This window comes from Myxine glutinosa, chromosome 9 (genome assembly GCF_964187855.1).
Source record: "Myxine glutinosa chromosome 9, kmMyxGlut1.1, whole genome shotgun sequence".
In the NCBI taxonomy this organism is placed as follows: Eukaryota; Metazoa; Chordata; class Myxini; order Myxiniformes; family Myxinidae; genus Myxine; species Myxine glutinosa.
In genome coordinates, this window is record NC_136269.1 from 24,034,869 (window position 1) to 24,059,290 (window position 24,422).

The 24,422-nt window shown below is 42.7% G+C and overlaps 1 protein-coding gene across 2 annotated transcripts in view; it reads right to left on the minus strand.

The window, feature by feature from the left end:
- LOC137411810 (neutral amino acid transporter A-like) overlaps nucleotides 1-23,656 on the minus strand; it is a 272,303-nt gene extending 248,647 nt beyond the window's left edge. Inside the window, exons 1-4 of one of the 2 annotated variants that reach the window (XM_068129443.2) lie at nucleotides 23,052-23,656; nucleotides 12,917-12,959; nucleotides 12,528-12,611; nucleotides 5,949-6,115 (exon numbers count right to left, since the gene is read on the minus strand). In XM_068129443.2, the coding sequence (XP_067985544.2) occupies nucleotides 5,949-6,115; nucleotides 12,528-12,611; nucleotides 12,917-12,959; nucleotides 23,052-23,620 (863 nt within the window). In that variant the 5' untranslated portion in view covers nucleotides 23,621-23,656. The remainder of the gene's footprint in view (nucleotides 1-5,948; nucleotides 6,116-12,527; nucleotides 12,612-12,916; nucleotides 12,960-23,051) is intronic. The other variant, XM_078784196.1, reaches the window with a different exon arrangement.
- Between the last annotated feature and the right edge of the window lie 766 nt (nucleotides 23,657-24,422).

Genomic DNA, 24,422 nt, shown 5'->3' on the forward strand with positions numbered 1-24,422 from the left:
AAACATGGACAATCTCAAGGCTACAAGTCCATCTCCAGAGACGTTGATGTTCCTGTGTCCACCGTACACAATGTTATCAGGAAGTTTATGGCCCATGGAGCTGTAGCCAACTTTCCTGGACGTGGCCACAAGAGAAAACTTGATCGAAGATTGCAGCGAAGGATTGTTCGAATGGTGGAGAAAGCACCTCAATCAACAGCCAAACAGATTCAAGCTGACCTTCAGACACAAGGTACGACAGTTTCAACTCGCACCATCCGTCGCCAACTCAATGAAAGGAGGTTCTATGGTAGGAGACCCAGGAGGACCCCACTGCTGAGAGAGAGACATAAGAAAGCCTGACTGGAGTTTGCCAAAACACACCTGAATAAGCCAAAATCCTTCTGGGAGAATGTCCTGTGGACAGATGAGACCACATGAGAGCTTTTTGGTAAAGCACATCATCTCTACGTTTACAGAAAACAAAATGAAGCCTTCAAATAAAGAACACCTTTCCTACAGTCAAACCTGGAGGAGGCTCTGTGATATTTTAGGTTTGCAGTGCTGCCTCTGGCACTGGGTGCCTTGAATGTGTGTCGGGCATGGGGGGCACACCACGTGACCCAGGGCACCTGATATTATCTATCTATAATTCCAGTAATCTCTGTGTGTTTGTTTGTACGTTTGTACGTTTGTACGTTTGTACGTTTGTCTGTGACCGCTGTTTCTCGACAACCACGGGTCCGATATACTTTTAACTTGCCAGGTATATTGCTGGGGACCCGAGGATGTGCCTTTTCAAGGTTTCATATTAATCGGACAATTACTTACCGAGCTATGTCCAAAAAACGATTCAACCAATCAGAGAGCAGCGAACTATCGCGTGTGCCGAACGTGGCGGACACACTCTGCCTCGGATGGCACATTTGAGAGCGTATTCATTTATTTCACGTTTGCAAACTATGTTGGCGCTATGTTGGCGTTAAACTATGTTTTAAAACTAATAAAAACCATTTCATGTAAATAGAGGGGGGGGGGGGGGGGGGGATTGTCACTGTACTCGCACGAGCAGATGGCGGAAGTGCCTGACCGCCAAGTGAAGTCCGAGCAACTCGCGGTCGAAGGTACTGTAACGGCGTTCGGGCGGGCGAAGCTGCCGGCTAAAGAACGCCAGCGGTTGCCAAGCTCCGTTTTAAAACTAATAAAAACCCCGGGGGGATTGTCACTGTACTCGCAAGCCGTTCGCCGTTCGCTTTGGCGTTGCGAATGGACCAAAACATTTCATGCACCAAACCATTTCATGTAAAGCGTTCGCCGTTCGCTTTGGCGTTGCGAATGGACCAAAACATTTCATGGACCAAACCATTTCATGTAAATAGAGGGGGGGATATAATTTTAGATATAGATATAGTACGGGCATGCCCTATATATATAATTGTGTCTTTCCTTTGCTTGCTTCAAAAAGCTAGATTCACTTGCAAAACATGTTGTTTCACGGCTTGGTCAGAACTGGCCTTGGAGATGTCTTTCAACGTCTGCCAAAGGGAGAAGAGTTATGGGAATAGTTTGCCATTTACTTCTTGTTTGCCTTCAGTTAACCTCGAGCAGAGTATGATGTAATATGTATCCTTTGATTTGTATGCTCATGTTCATGCCCTGGCCCAATATGTTTTACTGCCAAGTGTAACATGATTGAACTCCCTTGTGAGAATACATCCCTTGGCTTTGTAGGCCCAGCTTGTTTGAGATAATAGCTTGGGAAATATCTTACTTTCACACACATCTGTGCCTTAAACCTCAGCCCTCTCACAGGAAAAAACGTCGACAGGGGCTGTGCTAGCCCATGGTCCTTATCTGAAGGTCATTACTTCAGCGGAGAGTTTTTTTAGACGTTGTCCAGCCTATATAAGGGATCTTGTTTCAGAGTATTTTCAGTGTGGCTCGAACTTGTACTGCTTTGTGTGACAAAGCTCTGCATCTTCGGACGCGCTCCACAATTGTGTTGTTCGATTTTTATTAAACCACTCTTGCTTCATCAAACTTGCCTCTTCTTTCAGTTAAAGAGGAATACCGTCATGTGTACATGGCATCATGAAATCAGGTGATTACCAAGGCATTTTGGAGCGCAATGTTCAACCCAGTGTCAGAAAGCTGGGTCTCCATCAAAGGTCATGGGTCTTGCAGCAGGACAATGACTCCAAACACACTTCAAAAAGCACCCAGGAATGGTTCAAGACAAAACGCTGGACTGTTCTGAAGTGGCCAGCAATGAGTCCAGATCTAAATCCCATTGAACACCTGTTGGGAGATCTGAAAACAGCAGTTGGGAGAAGGCACCCTTCAAATCTGGTAGAACTGGAGCAGTTTGCACAAGAAGAATGGGCCAAACTGCCAGTAGAGAGGTGTCGGAAGCTCATTCATGGCTACAGGAAGCGCTTGACTGCAGTTAGTTTGTCCTTTTGCCAAAGGCAAAATAGATTTTGTCCAAATTATGATCCTCTCCCTACCAATATTAAGTCTTGGGGTGTCAATAATTTTGTCAAAGCCATTTCTTTTAATTTTTTGATTTAAAAGGACATATTAAGTACTGAATCAAAAACAAAGGTTCTGTAATATTAACAGTGAAATAAAGAATTGTGGAGACCAAATACTTTTGTCAATTTTAACTTATTTTTCGAGAAAATTGTGAGTTATTTGAAAAAGGTGAAAGGGTGCCAATATTTTTGGCCATGACTGTATAAAAATATATTATATATGTAATATATATATAAAATATAGAATATGTAATATATATAATATATATAATAATACTAGCAGAAGTACCCGGCATTGCCGGGCGGGGGAGGGGAGGGGGAGGGGGAGGGGAAGGGGAGGGGAGGGGAACGGGGGGGGGAGAGGAGGATGGAGGGGGGAGGGGGAAGGGGGAGGGCCAGTCAACAATGACGTTGCAGTTCTCATGGTCGGAGAGCAGCACAACAATCGCGACATCGTCCTGCATCTTCGCAACAGCACAAAGCGGATTTTGGAGACTCACCGATCCTGTGACGCCCTCCAGTACCGGCGTTGCCGGGCGGGGGAAGGGAGACCCGTACAATGTCCATTCCCAACCCGTACATTCGCCCTCTCGACTCAAGCTCACTCGGACAAAAGCCTCGCACAAATTACACCGTGAAGGTCCAATGGCTATGTCTATGCCACAAATCAAGTACGTGAGGGAGTCGGCCGCACTGAATTGAAAATATATAGAACGCTCAAACTCCGTGAAAAGTGAAGCCGCCGTGTCGCCATCTTGGTTAGCACGACTCGACCAACTCGCTTCGTGGCGGCGGGGATGGAACATCACGTGATCGCTCTGAGCGAATCAGCGCACTGCTCTGCCACCGGTCAGATTCCGTGTATAATATTCCTCGCTGAAATGCGTGAGGTAAAAATATGGTAAAAAAATATTATGAAATATTTTTTTTAGGTAGGCCATGTTCTTCCCAGGCTCAATGGCCATGTCTATGCCAAATATCAAGCACGTGAGCCTCTCTGTTTAGGAGTCTATCGGTAACATTACACACACACACAAACTGTGTTTTATATATATAGATGTAACACATATAATGTTACGGATTCGTCACTTCCGTTGTTGTGGTTCTCATCCACTGCAAGCATTTTTGGTTGCATGTACTATTATTGTTATCGTTTAAGTGAAATAGAGATAACTGTTTTCAAAAGGTAAAAAAAGTTAGTGTTTTAAAAGAAACCGGAAACCGGATCGGGAACCGGACGAAGGAAAGAAGAAGAGGAGGAAGAAGAGGCGGAGCGAGTAAGGTGGAGAAGAGCCGAGCTGCTTCGAGGTCTTGAGCAAACGCTGGCGAACGGGGATCACGAGTGAACTTTGGGTTTCCTGGAAAGGCATTCCTGCGACAGAGTTGTTATCGCTGTGACAGATAAACCTGCGTGACAGGTTTTGTGGTTGATTCCGAAGAGAATCATTGGAGTGCCGTTACGCCTCGAGTTCGGGCCCGTTGGCCGTTTTGCCTCGCGCCCGATTTCGCATCGCTCCAGGTTCTTCACCTCGCTTCAACCATTTCACCGCACCCAGACGTTAACCTGGTGTGTGTGTGTGTGTGTAACGTGGATTTTGAGTGGGAATTTGCGGTTCGCCGATTGGGAGCCGTTGAACGCCCATACCCGAAGGTGTGATTTCCCAGTCGCCTCTTGAGGACACCTTTGCCTATCTTTGGCAGTGTGACTGTCAACCGAATGGGATTCTGGTCTCGATACGACATCGTTCTGACGATCACTGGAGCGTGGATCGACTTTGGCTTGAAGCCGGGACAGAGACATTGGGAATGTTATTTTCGCTCACTTGGAGCACTGTGAGTTATATTGTATGATACTGATGGTACCATCATAGGAATGATATATTGGTTGTACAATTGATTACTATTGTTTTTGTGCTGTTATTCTTGTGTGACCTTAATACAATACCTGTTTGTTGGTAACAATTGGTGTGGTTTCACCATTGATCTTTGACACACCGAATAACACATCTTTCTGCCATGACTCCTCTCGGGGCTCGGAGGTACACCGTGACCGGGGTTTGGGGAGGAGCACGTAACAATAATAATATATATTAATATATATCTGTGCAGTGTCTGTTCTGTTTTGTCATTGAACTACTCCCTCAAACCTTTGTGAAATCATACCAAACTTCCAGTATGCACCTACCTCTCCTGTGTGTGTCCTAAGGGGTTTTATTTCTTTTTTTGGGGAAAACAATTTCCACTTAAATCTTCAACTTCAATTATTTATAAAAATGGAATATTACGTACATTACAAATACATTTGTGCAAAAGAAATGTTTGTATTATGATTGGTGTAAATCCTGACAACACAGCAACTCACGTGCAGTCATTATCCTCAGTTAAAACAAGCCCGTCTCCAAAGCGGCGGGTGGTGAGGCATTTTGAATTGCACAGCGGGAGTTGGTAATTGCGTATTGGTGAGGTGTTTTGAATTATGCCGTGTTTGCGTCTGGTGGTGAGTTGTTGTGAATTACGTGGTGGTGAGATAAAGTATTTAATATACAGCACATATATCTGTGCAGTGTCTGTCTGTCATGTCCTGTCACTAAACTACTTGCTCAAACTTGAGTGAAATCGTCCCAAACTTCCAGTCTGCACCTACCCCACTTGTGTGTATGTGCTAAACGGTTCATTTTTAAAATATGTTTCTATTTCTTCAACCTAAATTCCTTATAAAAATGTAATGTCACGAATATTACAATTAAATTTGTGCCAAGTAAATGTTTGTATTATGATTGGTGTTAATCATGACAACACAGCAACTCTGGTACAGTGAGGTCATTATCCTTAGTAAAAACAAGCCCGTTCCCCTGTAGCGACGGTCTTTCTGTCTTCTACCGACTCCTCTGTGGCATATCTCCCCCGGCTCTGTCTGTGCTCTATCCCCCAAATATTCCTGCAGGATGCACGAGATCTGCCAGAAACCCTCTTCTGGTGAAACTGCCAAAATCAAGACTCTCTGCTCACCTTCACTCTTTCATTCCTATATTGTCCCGCCTCTGGAACAAACTCCCTCACTCTTTTCAATCCCACTCCTCCCTCCAGGTCTTCAAAACAGCTGTTCACCAACATCTCTTATCTTCCCCCATCCAAAACTTTGATCTTTTCTACCCCCGTTAATACACCTCAAATCCACCTCCTTCAAATTCCGTTTTCTTTCCTAAAAGTCCTTGTAGTGTCCATCTTATTTATCCCATATACCCCGCCCAGCCCTCTCGCTTCCACAGATCTCCTAATGTTCCTGTTCCCTACTGTTGTTGTACTTCCCTCTCTCTCTCCCCCTATTGTCTCCCACTCCCTTTATAGTTTATTAGATGTTCTATGTGTTAGCTCTTATACGAGCCTTGACTTGGTATACAAAAATATATATATATATATATATGTGTTACGTACCACATGACCCACGACACAATCACCATAGTGCCCTCGTTGAATACATCAAAGAACCTGATGAGCTCTTCCCCCATCTTGCCAAGCTTCCTCAATGCAATACCAAAAGCAATGGCGTATGTGATCAGTCCAAGGATGTTCATCCCATCAACATCTGAACCTATAGGAAGCTGTAGAGTTTAAAACAAACAGAAAACATGGCACAGAAATCGAAAGATTAGTTGCACTTCCTCCCCCACTCACTCTGTGTGTATAACATCAGAGAAATTCGAACAAATTTATCAGATCTCATTATCCAGGTGACAAGGCTGGATTTAGGACAGGTTAGTTATCCAGAGGCCTCCACAAAAGTGTGTGAAAGGGACAATGCACCGGCTGCTCCAGCACCTGGCTTAATGGGGAATAAAAGCGAAACTAAACAGCTCACCTATCTAGCAATAATGAGTATAGAATGACATTTTGTGCAAGGTAGACTTTGATAAGCTCATCGATAACTTTGCTGGTCGAAAGGCTCGCAAGGTGCCTGGTCTTTTACTTGATCGAGTCAAATTGACAGTATGGTATGCTGTCATGTAAACTGCAGTCACTGTTGCTTTTGTCATACGTACACTGTAAAAAGTGTGGTGTTCTTGTCTCAGTTGTCTGTCACACTGTTGTTCATTTTTATGTCACTTCTGTATGACAATTGCATCGAGTAGATGTCCAAATTGATGTGCTGGGCAGTCTAAATTGTAGTAGGTTGGGAGGAATGAGAACAATTGTGATGGGATCATAGGATGACCAGTCAAACACTGCCCAGGGCCTCCACAGTCCTAAATCCAGCACTGCCAGGCCAGGTCACCTCTGCATCGCCTGACATTATCTGTAAGAACGAAACATTTCGCACAAATAATGTTCCTAACTCACCTGTCTCTCATCCAAACTACCCAAACCTACACTTTTACAAACTAGGCTTTTGTCCTCGTGGAAGTGTTGTAGTATATGTTCAGAATGCCATTCCTAACACCCCCGACCGACCGAACGTCTTTCTCTGTCTCTCTACCCCCCACTCTCCCCAATACACTTTTTACGGCGTAGCCCATAGGGCAAAGCAGTTTAGGACAGTGTTTGTCTGTCCGTATGTCTGTATGTATGTATGTATGTCCCCTCAAACGTATACCAATCAGAGCTGAGGATCTGGTCACATGACAGGGTGATGTGATTACGTATGATGTCATTACGGTGGTACGGCAGCTGACTCTGCACACTCCAGCATTTTTATTCCAATTTCGTTCACGCCCAACATATCTTCGAACCTGTCATATATTACAATCTCAAACTACAGTCGTGGTATTACAATCAAAGGCCTGTAATCCCTGTATGATATAACTGCCCAGTTAGTGCCCATTTTCCTACTCGCATCTCTCCAACTGGAATTAATTATTTGTGAGATTCTCCCTGCTGCTAATCTTGGTTAATAATTACCCTCACCAAAGGAGAGGGTACATATTGCATTTGGGTCCGTTTTTGTCCACTAAGAACATGCTAACATAGGCCACAATCACCACCTAATGGTAACCTGTAATCCACATACTCCCTTTTCAACCAGTGCCTCGATAAAGTACAGTATATACAATTGAGATGTGAGTATGTCTATAAAGTATGTACAATTAGAATTTGGGTATGTCTATAAAGTATGTACAATTAGAATGTGAGTACGTCGATAAAGTATGTACAATTAGAATGTAAGTCTATAAAGTATGTACAATTAGAATTTGGGTATGTCTATAAAGTATGTACAATTAGAATGTGAGTACGTCGATAAAGTATGTACAATTAGAATGTGAGTATGTCTATAAAGTATGTACAATTAGAATGTGAGTATGTCTATAAAGTATGTTCCCTTAGAATGCGAGTATGTCGATAAAGTATGTACAATTAGAATGTAAGTCTATAAAGTATGTACAATTAGAATTTGGGTATGTCTATAAAGTATGTACAATTAGAATGCGAGTACGTCGATAAAGTATGTACAATTAGAATGTGAGTATGTCTATAAAGTATGTACAATTAGAATGTGAGTATGTCTATAAAGTATGTACAATTAGAATGTGAGTGTCTATAAAGTAGGTACAATTAGAATGTGAGTGTCGATAAAGTATGTACAATTAGAATGCGAGTATGTCTATAAAGTATGTACAATTAGAATGTGAGTAAGTCTATAAAGTATGTTCCCTTAGAATGTGAGTACGTCTATAAGGTATGTACAATTATTAGAATGTGAGTACGTCTATAAAGTATGTTCCCTTAGAATGTGAGTACGTCTATAAGGTATGTACAATCTATCTATAATTCCAGTAATCTCTGTGTGTATGTTTGTATGTTTGTATGTATGTTTGTCTGTGACCGCTGTTTCTCGACAACCACGGGTCCGATATACTTGAAACTTGCCAGGTATATTGCTGGGGACCCGAGGATGTGCCTTTTCAAGGTTTCATATTAATCGGAGAAGTAGTTACGGAGCTATGTCCAAAAAACGATTCAACCAATCAGAGAGCAGCGAGCTATCACGTGTGCCGAACGTGGCGAACAGACTCTGCCTCGGACGGCACATTTGAGAGCGTATTCATTTATTTCACGTTGGCAAACTATGTTGCCGCTATGTTGGCGTTAAACGATGTTTTAAAACTAATTAAAACTAATTTGCGATTCTTTCGCTTTCCTGCGCGTTTGTGCATGCTATGGCGATTTCTTTACCAAACTCCGCAAGCCGTTCGCTTTGGACCAAACCATTTCATGTAAATAGAGGGGGGGGATTGTCACCGTACTCGCAAGCCGTTCGCTTTGGACCAAACCATTTCATGTAAATAGAGGGGGGGGATTGTCACCGTACTCGCAAGCCGTTCGCTTTGGACCAAACCATTTCATGTAAATAGAGGGGGGGGGGGGATATAATTTTAGATATAGATATAGTACGGGCATGCCCTAGTTATTAGAATGTCAGTATGTGTATAAAGTATGTACAATTAGAATGTGAGCACCTCTATAAAACCACACAAACAGGTCCGGACGAGGGTATGCAATCTTTGCTTGCTTGTTCTCGCTATGCCCTTGTGAAAGTTCTCCTTGCCAGTTTTCAAAGAGATGACAAGGCGCTGATGTGTACGGTATTTGGGCATGGCAAATTGGTCTGGTGTGAAATCCACTCTTTCGTTGGTACAATACTTTGAGCGTCCGCTCTGAGTTTGGGAGGTCGACGGTACAAATCCTGGCCGAGTTATACCAAAGACTTTAAAAATGGTACATGTTGATTTATTGCTTGATGATCAGCAATTTTTATTTTTAAAGGTTAGGGGCATGGACAATCTCCATAGGTTGGCATCCTTATCTTCTTTTGGGATGGGATGTTAAGGGCCGATCCTATTTTGGCACTATCCTCTCCTCCCCTGGTCTTTCTCAGATGGTCTCCTGCCAACACTTGGAAAGTTGAAACAACACTCCTATTCACAATGTGGGTTCCATCACTAACCCACTCAACTACAGATCTGTCAGCCTTTTCCCAGCATTAATAGTTTTTTTTTTTTTTTTTTGTATACTGAATCGAGGCTCGTGAAAGAGCTGACATTTACTTCACAAACAAATCAACCAGACAAACAAAATATATAAAAAGAGGGAGCGGAAGACAAGAGAATGGGAAGCATGCAAACACTTGAGAGCACACAACATTTAAGAGCAGGGAGATGTGTGGGAGGGAGAGGGCTTGGGGGGAGGAGGCGTGGGAAGGGGGGGGGGGTGTGGGAAGTATATAACACAAGGACACCAAGGACTTCCAGGACAGAAGTTGGTATTTCAAAAAGTGGAATTGGGGTGAAATTATCGGGGATAGAAAAGATCAAGGTTTTGGATGGGGGAAGATAAGAGATGGTGATGAACAGCTGTTTTAAAGACCTGGAGGGTGGAGTGGGATTGAAGAGAGTGAGGGAGTTTGTTCCAGAGGCGGGAGAAAAGAGGAATGAAGGAGTGAAGGTGAGCAGAGTGTCTTGATTTTGGCAGTTTAACCATAAGAGGGTTGCAGGCAGATCTTGTGCGACCTGTAGGAATATTTGCGGGACAGAGCCCAGAGAGAGCTGGGGGGGCAAGGCCAGAGAGGAGTCGGTAGAAGACGGAAAGACCACCAACCTGCCTGCGGTGAGTGAGTGAGAGGCCCTTGGAGTTAGCTTCTTCGCGGGAGATTCCAATGATTCTGAATGCTTTGCTTTCAACGGCGTGAAGACGAGCTAGGTGTGAGGCAGGAGCACCAGCCCAGAGGGGAGAGCAGTATTCCATTGAGCTGCGGATGAAAGCCTTGTACGTGGTGAGGAGCTCAGGTGTGCCAAGGAAGGACCGCACGACGGAGGATGCCCAGTCGGCGACTGGCTTTGGAGGCCAGATTTGAAATGTGGTTTTCCCAGGAAAGATCATGGCAGATAGTGAGACCCAAAAGTTTGAGTGACAGAACTTCTTGGAGAGGATTATTCAGAAAGTAGATGGGAGGGTTGTCCAGTCGGTCTTTTCGGAGAGACATCGTAAGAGTGTGAGATTTGTCAGGATTGAAAGACATGTTCCACTTGTTTGCCCAGTCTGTTATTTTTTCCAGGTCTGCAGAGAGTGAGGAGGCTGCAGACTGCCGATCTGAGGGATGAAGAATGGAGCGACAGAGAGTAGAGTCATCAGCAAAGAGATAGAGAGGATTTTCAAGAGAGTCGGAGAGATCACTGATGAAGACCAGAAAAAGCACAGGGCCCAGAACACTGCCTTGGGGAACTCCAGCCTGAACAGGAAGAGGAGATGAGAGAAACCCATTCAGGGCCACACGTTGACTACGACTAGAGAGGAAGTCCACCAGCCATGCGTGGAGATTTCCATGGATACCAACAGAGGAGAGTTTGGTGAGCAGAGCGGGGTGCCAGACCGTATCGAAGGCACGTGATATGTCAAGGGAGACAGCTCTAATTTCCTGTTTGGCATTGAGGACCTCCATCCATTGCTGAGAAAGCAGTAGCAGCATGTCCAGAGTAGAGTGACCAGGTCTGAAACCAAATTGATGATCAGAGATCAAGCCATTGGAGAAGAGGAAAGATTTAATATCTGAAGCAATGATGGATTCCATGACTTTACTGATAATTGAGAGAAGGCTGATTGGTCTGTAGTTGCTGGGATCTGTTTTTGCACCTTTTTGTGCAAAGCGCAGAGTGATGGAATCCATCACCAATTTAGACCTCAGGCTTCATCTTCTCCGACTCTCCAATATCTGATCATCAGTTCAGTTTCTGCACAGTTATTCTACCATGAACAAGTCATGTCTTTGAACCCAACAATGGACGGATGGACACAATCTTAATTGAGTGATCAAGATAATCTCTCAAACTTTTGATACTGTCTGCCAGCCAGCCTTACTTTCCAAACTGTCTGCCAATCATATTCAGGGGCCCCTCTTGAATGGCGATCCAATTTTTCCTTAGAGTAGAAATAACAGGTTGTTCTTAATGGCGTCCTGTCTTTCGATCTCACATTGAGGATCGTGTTCCTTTCAGGTCGTGTTTTAAAGAATCGATGACCTCTGCTTCCTTGAATATTCCTCTGTACAATTTTGTAGATGATTCCATCCTGTGCATGACTATATACCACACTTCTGAGAGGCAGAAAATCCCATGCTCTCACGCTATCCCTCCGCAAGGATCGGTTTTCAAACCCCCCAGTTTAATAATCTGGCCAACCCCAAGAAGTACAGACCTCGGAGCCACGAGGCCTCAATCTGTTAACCTGCATTGGCTAGACCCCATTGCCACAATGGCTTCCAATACAAGCTGATGACGAAGTATATGGGTCTCCGTTCTTGGCTGTTGCATCTCAATAATCTGGAGACGATTGACTCCAAGGCTCTCCATGTTATTCGCATATCTCAACAGGAAGCCGAATCCCAAGGTCAGTTTCTCACCCACAACAGGTATAATTGGTGTATTCTCAGTGTTGCATTACCTCAAGTATGGGATTCGTTTATACCAACCCTATATCCTCCCTAGTCTTACCTCAAAATCCCACACCTGGTTACCATCCCAAATTTGAAACCGAATACTCACCGCCACGCCTTCATATATGGAATCAACTCACTGTCTGTGGTCTCATGTCCCCCTCCCCAGAGTACTGCCAATCATCAATTTATACTTTGTTCCAATGACCACCCCTGCCTTCTACTCTCACTAATATCTGGCCTCTACCCCCAACCCCTTTCCTTTCTACCACTTAAGTGTGATATCTTTGCCGACAGAGGGTAAAACGAGACAGTCTGTGAAACTGCTGCCCTCTGTCATTTAGCTCCTCAATCAGCCCAGATTTCTGCATTCAGAAAATAAATAAATAAATACTTTTTAAACCAGAGAAAGGATAGGCACTGCAGTAAGTCATCAAGATCAATATTTAAGTCAAACATTTCTACCCAACCAGGGAAGTTCGCCTTTCTGTGGATTAAACTCAAGGTCCATTTTATGATCTGTGTGGGAAAGGGGTGAGGCTGTTGGAATTAGAATGTAATCTTGAAATTTATCAGCATTCTAGGAATTGTACCTTTTCGTGAAGTAGGGTTTCCACAACTTGGCTTCCATTGTTCACTTTGACCGACCAAGAAACATTTTTGTAGACGGTTCCATACTAGAAGAAAAAATTCAACGCAATTATGCAAACATTACACAATTTGGCACAAGGTATCTGTTTATGTGTTTATACATTCTCAGATTCTCCAGATTTACATGACGGTCTTGTATGTTCTTCCTATTTCGGTGTTTCCACCGCTATGTCGATCTTATTCATGGAAACCCCTGCATATCCGTAAGATCAATGCACACAGTCCCTTTTGGGTGGGAATGCGTGGAAGAGGACTCTGAAGACAAAATACGAATACATAGACAATAAGGGAAAATTGGCAGGAAAGATAAAATAAGTGAACATAATCTTACCGATATGAAAGCTGCAGCAACAAGGTTGGAAGGAAAAATGTTCCTGCGGGCAAAAGGGTTGGGAAACAAAGAACAAGTCTGTACAGTGTTCAGGGCATCGGTGATCTGCCTGCCTGAGGTGGTTTAAATTACATATACTAGAATATAAGAACCCTCGCTTCGCCGACGAAAGTACCAATCTTTGCTGCGATGGCTAATCTATGGGGGAAGAAAAAAAAGAGGATTCCTGGGAGATCCTGCTCTCCGTGCAGGGATCACCAACAGGGATAGTGTTGGCATTTGCAGTTTTGACACGCATGTCCATGTACCCATAAGAAGAAATGAAAATTTTTTTTGGGGGGGGGGTCACAAACACTCCCGGGAGTTATCTGAATCCACCGTATTTGGATTTATTGAAATCCGTGAATCCGTTCTCAAGTTAGAACACGACAAACGAACAGACAGTCAGACAGAGCCAGACAGACATGGCTCCTTTTATAATATAGATGTTGCCAGTCTACATTTCACAGTCAATTCTGAAATTCCTCAGGGAAAGTTAAGGTAGACCTCAAATTTACATCTATCAAAACAGTAACAAGACAATTAAAAACTAGAGAGTTCATAGAACACCTTACCCCATGCAGACTTGAGAAAAAGGACACGGAAAGGGTATTTTCAACTGGTGCTTTGCAATTTGCACGAAACAAACGGCACTAGGCGCCGCCATATCTATACTGCAAAAGGAGTTGTGCGCGCGTTTGAGTTCCACCCATTGGTTGGACAGTTTGCCCAACTCCACCCACAATTTATATACTATGGCTGCCATGTTGGTGCTTCCTGCTATGTGAAGTCAGACATATTCAAGCCTGTCGAAATTCCATTCACCATGCCCTCCATACAAGCTTTCCCTTCATTGTAAAGCGACAGTTCAAATGATTTTGAGGTGATAGGTATCGCGATAGGTTTGAGGCGATATGGTTTCAATCACAGATACTATGCCCTCAGGGAATGAGATTGCTTGAATGCTGAATCTCACAGTTAATCTGCCCTCAGGGCACGAGACAGCATAAATATTTTGTCCAAGTACTGTAATACTGCTAAAAGGAAGGTTTTTGAAAGTGCCGAGAAGGCAATTTGTGTTCTACATTGTTCAAGTGTATAATCCAATTGAAATAAAATTAAGGTTTTAAAGGTTGTAGAAAAATGTTTTTTGTTTGTTTCAGAAGTTTTCGTCTGCTCAATTGAGTGACAAGATAATCTCTCAAACTTTTGATACTGTCTGTCTTTTTTAGTACCGTCTTTTACACCACCTCATTTAACATGTTACATAAGTTATTCATGCCTGTTGTTTGTGTCCTTTATGACATCCCTAAAACAGTAAGTTTATTGTTTGGAATGATTTTCAATTTTGTTTCACTGTCAGACAGGCAGATAGAGACTAAAACATTATACCATTATACCTTTCAGATAGAGACTAAACATTATACCAAGAGACATTATACCTTTCCCCTCTGTGCGCATGCTCGCTGGGGACACGATTCCATACAACTTGCCAATTTAAGGGTCAAAGTACTGCTAAACAGCTCGGTTCATGTTTTACAGTGTTCAAAATATAAAACTAAATTACAATTAAGTAGTTCCGTGATCATAGACCAACATCTGTAGACAGACAGACAAAGTGAACAAATTTCTTAACCCTGCTTTTCGCTTTATGCACATGGGTAAAAATCAAAATACAAACATGCTGAATAAGCTAGCCTCTACCAACACAAGCTATCTGACTAAGCCATGCAAACAGTCAACCAAGAAAACAGTTGAAAAACATATCGTTGAAAAAGAAGAATTGTTGAATACGATTTTTTTGGAAAAATATAATTATTTTCGAAATATTTTTGAAAAAGAAGAAGCAAAATGCATCCCTACTTTTCACGATTCAAAAAAAACAATTACAACACGATTAAAAAGAGCTTAATCCACCACAAACAATATGTTACCTTTGAAGCAGAAAAGCGCAGAAAATCTTAAAAGATTTAATGACCAAACCAAATACTTTTATTTTAAGATTTTTCCATCTCATCAAATTTCCAAATGGAATGTAGCTCATCTGAAGTCTACCAAATACCAACACAAAGGGTTCTCAATGAATACCACGAAATCCAGAGTAAACAATATGATTTAGAAAAAAAAATTAAAACTTTATTTCATTTCTAACAGGATGGTGCATTTACCTTCCCAAGCTGTCTCGTCTGGGTTTGATTACCAACTAGCTAGCTATAACTGTCGGAATGGTGCTTCCATTTGATGCAACATCCATTTGTAAAAGTAAAAGGTGTAAAAGTGTAACATCCATTTGATGGCCGCTAAACTCGGCAAACCATCTGCTCATATTAGTTTTTGACGTTGAATATCCCACGGTGTATTTGCCGTAGAGTAGTCGAGTTAACGCCATCACCCAGGATTAATTACAAACATTCCTGCGGTAACCTACATAGAGCAAAGCAACACTGGTTCCCTAACAGTGATGCTACAAGCAGCCAGGTGCTGCATACGAAAAGTGAGGAGTTCGATTCATACTTTGCAATTGTTACGTCCTCGTGAAAAAAAAACAACCTCATACTAATAAGTACCACATCATGATCAGATAAGGCACCAGCATCACAGGGATAACACAGACAAAATAAACAAACAATCATTGACCAACTAGTGCTTGAGCAGAAACAACAATTGAATTCTAAATCCTTAACTAATACTTCACAAAAAGTTACATTCAGAAAAAAGGAATTATTCCAAATGTGCATAAATACAAGGAAAAACATTATACTGTAAACTGAATTGGTGTAAATATTTGGGTTGGCAGGATGGCCGAGACTAGATGTTTTGTGCCCTCTACCCTTTTCCTGCAAGCCTCATACAACCAGCACACTTTGTTTTTCATGATACAAGGCTCAGTGGAATATGCAAACAACACATACAGAACAACAACAGCACTAGGTGGAGCACATCCAGTAACTTCAAAAAGTATTCACACCCTTTGACCTTTTCACATATTTTGTGATACAGCCTGAATTTAAAATGGATTAAATTTAAATTATTTGTCACCGATCTACGCAAAATACGGCACAATGACAAAATGAAAACACGTTTTTAGATTTTTTTTACAAATGACAAATAAAACAGAAATATCTAATTACCCTGCGCTCGCCAAGCGAAAAGCGGGGTTAATCATTCAGGTGCGTATGTGTGTCATGTGCCATGCGTGTCTGCATTTTAAAAATTCATTTTCTCGGCAACCATTGGTACGATTGACATGAACTTTTCACCATAGGAGAGCCTCCTCCTGAAGAATATCTTAATGAATACTATGACGTCATAGGTCACGTAGTACAGGCACCATCTTGGAAAAACTTCGCACCTCTATATCTCTGAAACCACTCCATGGAAAAAATTGAGACCTGGCCATGGGGAATAAGATATGTTAATTATGATGTCATCGGTGCCTTCGTTATGACATCATAATTCGACAAATACAACACTTATACAGTCACGTGAAAAAGTAAGTACACCCCATGTAAAGTTCTGACTTTTTCCACATATTTCAACATACAGCTATTTGATCTTCATTTCAACAATATTGACAGATAAAGGTGATATAATATAACAAATATCATGAAACATTTGCATTTTGTAGTCCATTGTATAATTTAAATAAACATAAATGCAAATTTCACATGTGGAAAAAGTAAGTACACCCTTGGCTCTAATAGGTGGTATTGCCCACTTTGGCAGAAACAACCTCAAGTAGGCGTTTCATATAACTGTCTACCAGTCTCTGACATCGACTGGGAGAAATTTTTGCCCACTCCTCCATGCAGAATTCTTTCAGCTGTGCGATGTTTGAGGGGTTTCTTGCATGCACAGCTCGTTTCAAATCCCCCCACAACATCTCGATGGGATTTAGATCCGGGCTTTGACTTGGCCATTCCAGAACCCTCCATTTCTTTCTTTTCAGCCATTCCTTGGTGGATTTACTGGTATGTTTAGGGTCATTGTCATGTTGCAAGGTCCACTTTTGGTTGAGCTTCAACTTTCCAACAGATGGCCTCACATTATGCTCAAGCACCTTCTGGTACAATGAATAATTCATAGTGGATTCTATGATGGTGAGATGCCCAGGCCCTGATGCAGCAAAGCTGCCCCAAACCATAATATTTCCACCACCATGCTTTACAGTTGGTATCAGGTTCTTGTGGTCAAATGCTGTCTTTGGTTTTCGCCAAACATGTCTTCTGGTACTGTGGCCAAATAGCTCTATCTTTGACTCATTTGTCCAGAGCACATTGTTCCAGAAGTGCTGGTCTTTGCCGAAGTGTTCATTGGCAAACTTTAGTCTTGCCCTGATGTTTTTTCTGGACAGCAAAGGTTTCCTCCTGGCACATGTCCCATGTAGATCAAATTTGTGCAGCCTCTTTCTAATGGTAGACTCGTGCACTTTGACATCAACAGTGGCAAGAGCTACCTGTAGGTCCCATGATGATATTCTGGGGTTCTTAGAGACTTCTTTCAGCATCTTGCTGTCTGCTCTCGGGCTGAACTTGCTGGGGCGGTCTGGCCTGAACAAGTTGGCAGTTGTTTGGAATCTTCTCCACTTGTAGATGATCTTCCGGACAGTCGAATGATTGATTTCAAATTGTTTGGAGATCTTTTTAAATCCCTTCCCAGACTCGTAGGCATCTATAACCTTCTTTCTGAAGGCCTCAGAGAGCTCTTTTGATCCAGGCATGGTGACGCCGCACACTTCAACAACAAAGAGTAAACCAAACGAAATGTCTGAGGTTTAAATAAGACAGGTTCCTCCAAGATCCTCTCTAACGATGTTCTAATCATTTGCACCTGAGCTGGTGCACCTGATTCTAATTTTAGGTATTTGAAGTAGTGATAAATGTAGGGGTGTACTTACTTTTTCCACATGCGAAATTTGCATTTATGTTTATTTCAATTATACAATGGACTACAAAATGTAAATGTTTCATGATATTTGTTGTATTATATCACCTTTATCTATCAATATTGTTGAAATGAAGATCAAATAGCTGTATGTTGAAATATGTTGAAAAAGTCAAAACTTTACATAGGGTGTACTTACTTTTTCACGTGACTGTACATCCGATCATTTTTTTTTTCAGCAACTGTTGGTCTGATGAACACGAAATTTTCACCATAGGAGCGCCTCCTCCTTTAGAATATTTTAATGATAATCCTGATGTCATAGATCATGTGGTACAGGTGCAACATGTGGAAAGCATTGATGCCTCTTCATTCAAATCTGGTCGTCTGAAGACAAGGCTTAGGAGATCATATCCTGTTCTCTGCTTTTGCAAGCCATCACGTCAAAGTGAGAGTGACATAGTATTTGTTGAAACACTTGATGTTGAGGAGGTGGTAGAAGATGTTGTTGAAGATGTGACTAGTGAGGACAGCGAGAGCAGTGAATCAATTCACTAATCTAATCTGTGCACTAATCTGTGCAAGTGCACTGATTGCCAAAATCCAGTGGCTGGAGAATCTTTAGATGAAGACTCCGACACAGAAGATGAAGATGTGTAGTGTTCACAACTTCACACTGTTAACCTGCTGCTGTAGCTTCATTCCATTTAGCTACTCTGTTGTGACACAGATATACGTGTAAGTTCTGGATGAGAGGGTAGCAGAGAAGCCTGTTATTTGGCCCCCAGATTGGACTCAGACATTGTGAATATTATAATAGGGCTGTATTTCCATGAGTCAACAGTCTGATTATTATGTTTTGGGTTACATTAGGCCAATAGCTATGAATAATTTGAAAACTGTTTATTTTAAAAAAAATGTTGTTTTGCTACAGCCCTAAAGTGTGCCAACATAATCTAATATGACATAATCTAATCATAATATGACAGAGAGATGAGAGAGTGGGGTGGGATGAATTGGGCTCATTTGCAAAGATATATTTCGTTGAAGTGCCAATAATTACTTTGAAAATAAAAGATGTATGTGTATGTAAATGTGTGTGTGCGTGTGTGTGTGTGTAAAATAGGGCACATTAATTTTGCAAGGAAAAGTTTCTTAGAAGTGCCAATGATTCCTTTGAAAACATTTCCAAAGAAATATATTGGTGAGTGCATGTGTGTATCTGGTTTTGTGTGTGTGTGTGTGCGTGTGTTTGTATGTGTGTGTGTGTGTATGTGTAGCTCATTGATTTTTTTTTACCGTTCTCTGTCATGTAAGTGTTGCTGTGTTTCAATTTGTCTATTTTCCATAGGTTTGTACTTAACTTTTAATTTCTTGACAAAAGAGGGTGCTGTGCATCTGGATGATTAATACTAATTAAGAATACTAATTAGTGTGCAACTTTTGGACTTGCCGAGTGGTGAATTCTTGTTCAATGATTTTTTATCTCCCATCAGACAAAAATTCACGTGGTTACCAGATGTGGGTCACGAAAATGATAAACTAGAAGTATTTCCACTGCTTGGCCCATGGTCTAGATCTTGCTCCTGAATCTGGAAGTGAACAGATGGTGATGGTAAGTCTTCTCCAATGACACTTCTACCGCTGCTGGCTCCGACCAATGACTTCGAACCTGCTCGTAGAACTACAGATTAACTGAGCACACGAGATGGGACACACAGGCACTACACCTCATCCCGGCTGTGATCTTCTCGTTTGGGACAGTAGAAACAGACGTCATTAGTGAACTGGTGGATCTCTACCAAGATGACCTGCCATCACCAATAACAGTTGTTACAGAGGTGTGCAGCTGGCAGATAATGGGGTCCCAACCACAGCAAGTCAGCATCAGAAGTCCCAACCACAGCAGCAAAAACCTTCAAACAGACAGAAAAACAATTCTTCCCCAACATCCACTGTCTAATGCTTCTCTTCTGGATGATGCCCATAACATCATGTGAGTGTGAGCGGTCTATTAGCGGACTGAGACGTCTTAAGAATCACATGAGGCCAACAATGCATGAAGATCAGATGAATGGACTTCTACTAACGCACATTCATTATGGTGTGGACTTAGATATGAATGTCATCATTGATAAATCCACAAATAATGGAGTTTCTGGACATCCTTTAGTCGAGCTAGTTGACTAAAAGAGCTAATGATGTACAAGTAGGAAACTTCACTTAACTCAGAAGGCCAGATGGCACAAGCTTACATAAGTTACATCACTATTGAGGACAATATTGCACACCGCTCCTTTCCTATTCCATCTCCAGGAGCTACATGACGTCATCGCCGGGCACCGAAGAGGGCCGGGCAATGACGAGCACTGAAAGGGAGTACTCAGTTTTCACTCCATTTTGTTGTTCTAGACCGTTCCTTTCCTATTCCATCTCTAGGAGCTACATGACGTCATGGCCAGGCACCACAGAGGGCTGGGTAATGACGAGCACTGAAAGGGAGTACTCAGTTTTCACTCCATTTTGTTGTTCTAGACCGTTCCTTTCCTATTCCATCTCCAGGAGCTACATGACGTCATCGCCGGGCACCAAAGAGGGCCGGGCAATGACGAGCACTGAAAGTGAGTACTCAGTTTTCACTCCATTTTGTTGTTGTAGACCGCTCCTTTTCTGTGCCATCTCCAGGAGCTACATGATGTCATCCGGGCACCAAAGAGGGCTGGGTAATGATGAGCACTGAAAGGGAGTACTCAGTTTTCACTCCATTTTGTTGTTGTAGACCGCTCCTTTTCTGTGCCATCTCCGGGAGCTACATGATGTCATCCGGGCACCAAAGAGGGCCGGGTAATGACGAGCACTGAAAGTGAGTACTCAGTTTTCACTCCATTTTGTTGTTGTAGACCGCTCCTTTCCTATGCCATCTCCAGGAGCTACATGATGTCATCCGGGCACCAAAGAGGGCCGGGTAATGACGAGCACTGAAAGGGAGTACTCAGTTTTCACTCCATTTTGTTGTTGTAGACCGCTCCTTTCCTATGCCATCTCCAGGAGCTACATGACGTCATCGCCGGGCACCAAAGAGGGCCCGGCGATAACACGCGCTGAAAGGGAGTACTCAGTTTTCACTTCGGTTTCTTGCTTTCATGTTTGTCCGGTGCGATATCTCAGCCATCCTTTGAGCTAGGAAGCTGAAATTTTGGCACAATAGTGAGCAAGTGCTTTGGCAAAAAACGATATTTTTTGTTTTTTGATTAACCCTTTGAGTACTTATGACGTCCAGTGCCGCAACCCACGAAAAAGTTTTGTGTACAGATGACGTTACTACACGTCATCGACTGTACCTATAAATAGATAGTCAGTACGTGGTTGCATTCCCGTACCAAAATGCCAAATTAATCCTGTACCGGGGGTATTTTTATAAATAAAAAAAATCCCGTACTCAAAGGGTTAAACAACTTATTGATTAGTTCCTTAATTATTATCGATTAATTAAGTACTTATTTATTTCCTTTCTCCTCTGGGCATTATCTCAGACACCTTTTGAGCGAGGAAGCTGATATTCAGACATGACAATGACCAAGTGATTTGGCTCTAAAGGATATTTTTGATTTATTGATTAAATCAATGAATCGATTAATCAATTAATAATTTTTCGATTAATGACTTATTTAATTAATTTTCAACAAGTTACAGCTTAGGATGAAGCACTAGTGGTTGAGGTATGCTATTAGCCAATTGATTAAGAAATTATTTAATTATTATTATTTATTGATTTTAATTATGCAATTAATCAATCAATAATTATTGTACACCTCTCCCAGCCAATACCGTCTCTATGAGCTGCACGGCGGTATCGCCGGGCGCCGGAGGAAGTTAATTATTTATTTGGCATGGGGTGGTGCACTTTGAATGTATCTGTACTTGTCTCTCTTTCCGCTAAATATTGTCAATTGAAAAATAAAAGACAAATACATTGAGTTGAATAAGATTTGGTGGTAGATTTTGTGATCTGTTAACATCTTCACCTGAAGTGACCTCCCCTCCCACCCAATCACCCCCTAAAAAAATTCTGGATCCGCCCCTGATGTTTGTAGAGCTTGAAGAATTCGGATGAAAAGTAAAGTAAGAGTATGAAAACACATTTACATCTGATTGGCATGAAATAATCAGATTCATTGTGCACAAATCAGCATGAAACACATTGTTGAGTGATGACACACTAGGCAAATCAGATTATTCAAACATATAACACAGAAGACAAGCTTACACTTGCACATCAATTGCATTGCTAAAACAACCCTAACAGTGAACAAAGCTGAAAAATTATTTTGACATCCAAATACCTGGCTGCTGCCCCTTTGCTTCCAATTTTTTGATTACAGGTGAAATTGTAGGTGGTGTATAGGTGGGTGGTGGGTGGGTGTAGGTGGTGTATTGTAGGTGGTGAAATTGGGTTCTTCTTCTTCTTCTCGTCCAATATTATTGTCATGTTCTTGTGGAGTTGGCCGTGGGAAGGTTTGGCCCAGGTCTTTCACGAACCGGTTGGCGAGTCCTGCCGCTCGACACCGTGGGATCTTTAACGTCCACTAACTAATGCTGGCAGACGGGATGCCCAGTTTAACGTCCATCCGAGTGACGTCAGGCATATATGATGAATCACCCTGCCTGTGAAGCACTAGGATGGCAGTTTATAGCTAGGTTTGGGATTCGAACCCAGGCTAGACAGCTTACTGGTGATGTGTGTGTACCTCTCGACCTTGGCCACCCTGGCACCTTCAGAGAAATGGGGTTAATAATGTGAATTCGACACCTGGAATTTTTTTTTTTTTTTTTTTTTAAGGATTTGTGGATTTGGGTGTCGGGGGGGGGGGGGGGGGGGGGAAGGTCGATTTTAAAAGCGATCTACCTTCATTTGGAATGTATCGTAAAGTGCAACCCAAGTTTGAGGTTGCCACGTCGGGTGGTTCCGGAGGTGGTTCCGTCTCGCTTTCCAATTGGAACACGGAATGGAAAATATTTGCAACGTCACAACCACGTCACACAATTTATGGCGCGCACATGGTCAGATGCGCGAGATACGTTCAAACATTCCAAATGTTCGTTTCTATCAACGCTTATAAACCACAGCAATGACGTCATGTTTTTAATAATTACGATTTAACTCGAACGAACCCGCAACGCGAATCCATGCAGGAAGTCAATGGGTTCTCACCGCGCTAGATCCAGGAAGGAGTCCGTCACCTCTTTCGGCTCTATTACTTGATCATCGAAGAGGTCGTTAACGTTGTCTGCTCCGCCGAGTCCCGGCTTGATGGCGAACGCGAGCACCATTCCGATGGACGAGGCCACGAGGGTCGTACCCAGAAAGTAGCCGATGGCCACGACCCCCAGACGACCGAGAGCGCGGGTGTCCAGGCTCGCCGCGCCGCACACCAGGCTGCACACCACCAACGGGATGATCACCATCTTCAACATGCGGATGAGGAGCTCTCCCGGGAAGGCGAAATACAACTTGGAGGTGAGCGAGAGTTCCGTGGTGGAGCGAACGGACACCCCGAGAATGACTCCCAAGATCACGCCGCTCACGGTCAGTATCACCAGCAGGTTCTTCATCACGAAGCGCTTCACGGCTGCCGATCTCCTGACGGAGTCTTCTTTTGGGTTGAGCTGGGCTCCTGGAGCCCCGTTTGTCATCTTCCCTGCCATGATATCTCGGTGTGAGGAATTTCGATTAGAGATACTCCTGAGTCCTGACTCCTGCGGGGTGTATGTTATAACCATGGCGAGCACGTGAGCCCCGCCCACTATTCCAAACCCCGCCCACTCTAACCACCTGATGCAATCAGGAAGAGATATTTCATGTAGGGCTTGATAGGATGGCACAGCCCTCGAGGTACCCACACTCCTCGAGGCTCTCTATACCTGGTTCGAATCTCGACCCAGGTATAATCTGTCAGCCCGGTTGGTGTTTCACAGGTAGGGGTGATTTATCAACATGTGCCGTCCCTCAGGTGGACATTAAACGGGAGTCCCGTTTGCCAGCATTAGTTGCTGGACGTTAAAGACCCCACAGTGTCCCTCTCGAAGAGTGGGCGAGCTATCACCTGCACCCTGACAAGTTACAAACTCCTGCCACACCTATACGGCTTTGAACGCAATGGCATACCACTCAGTACCAGTATAACAGAGTATGGTACCTCATGTGTTGTGATCACAATCACAATCAGAATTTTTTTTATTGTACTTCGTCCCTCACGATTCCATCTCCAGGTGCTGTATCGTGTATGACGTCATCGCTGGGCAATGCCCGGTGATGACGCGCGCCGAAAGCGAGTATGTACTCAGTTTTCACTCTTTTATTTCTTGTTACTTGGCAAAAAAGCATTTTTTGACTAGTATGTTTTTGTTTTTTGTTTTTTGTATACAGAGTCGAGGCTCGTGAAAGAGCTAACATTTATCAAAGAAACAAATCAAACAAACAAGCAAACAAAGTATATAAAAAGGGGTAGTTATGACTACCCCTTTATATACTAGTTAGACTAGTATGTTGATCACTTATACTCGCCTACAGGTCACAATTTTA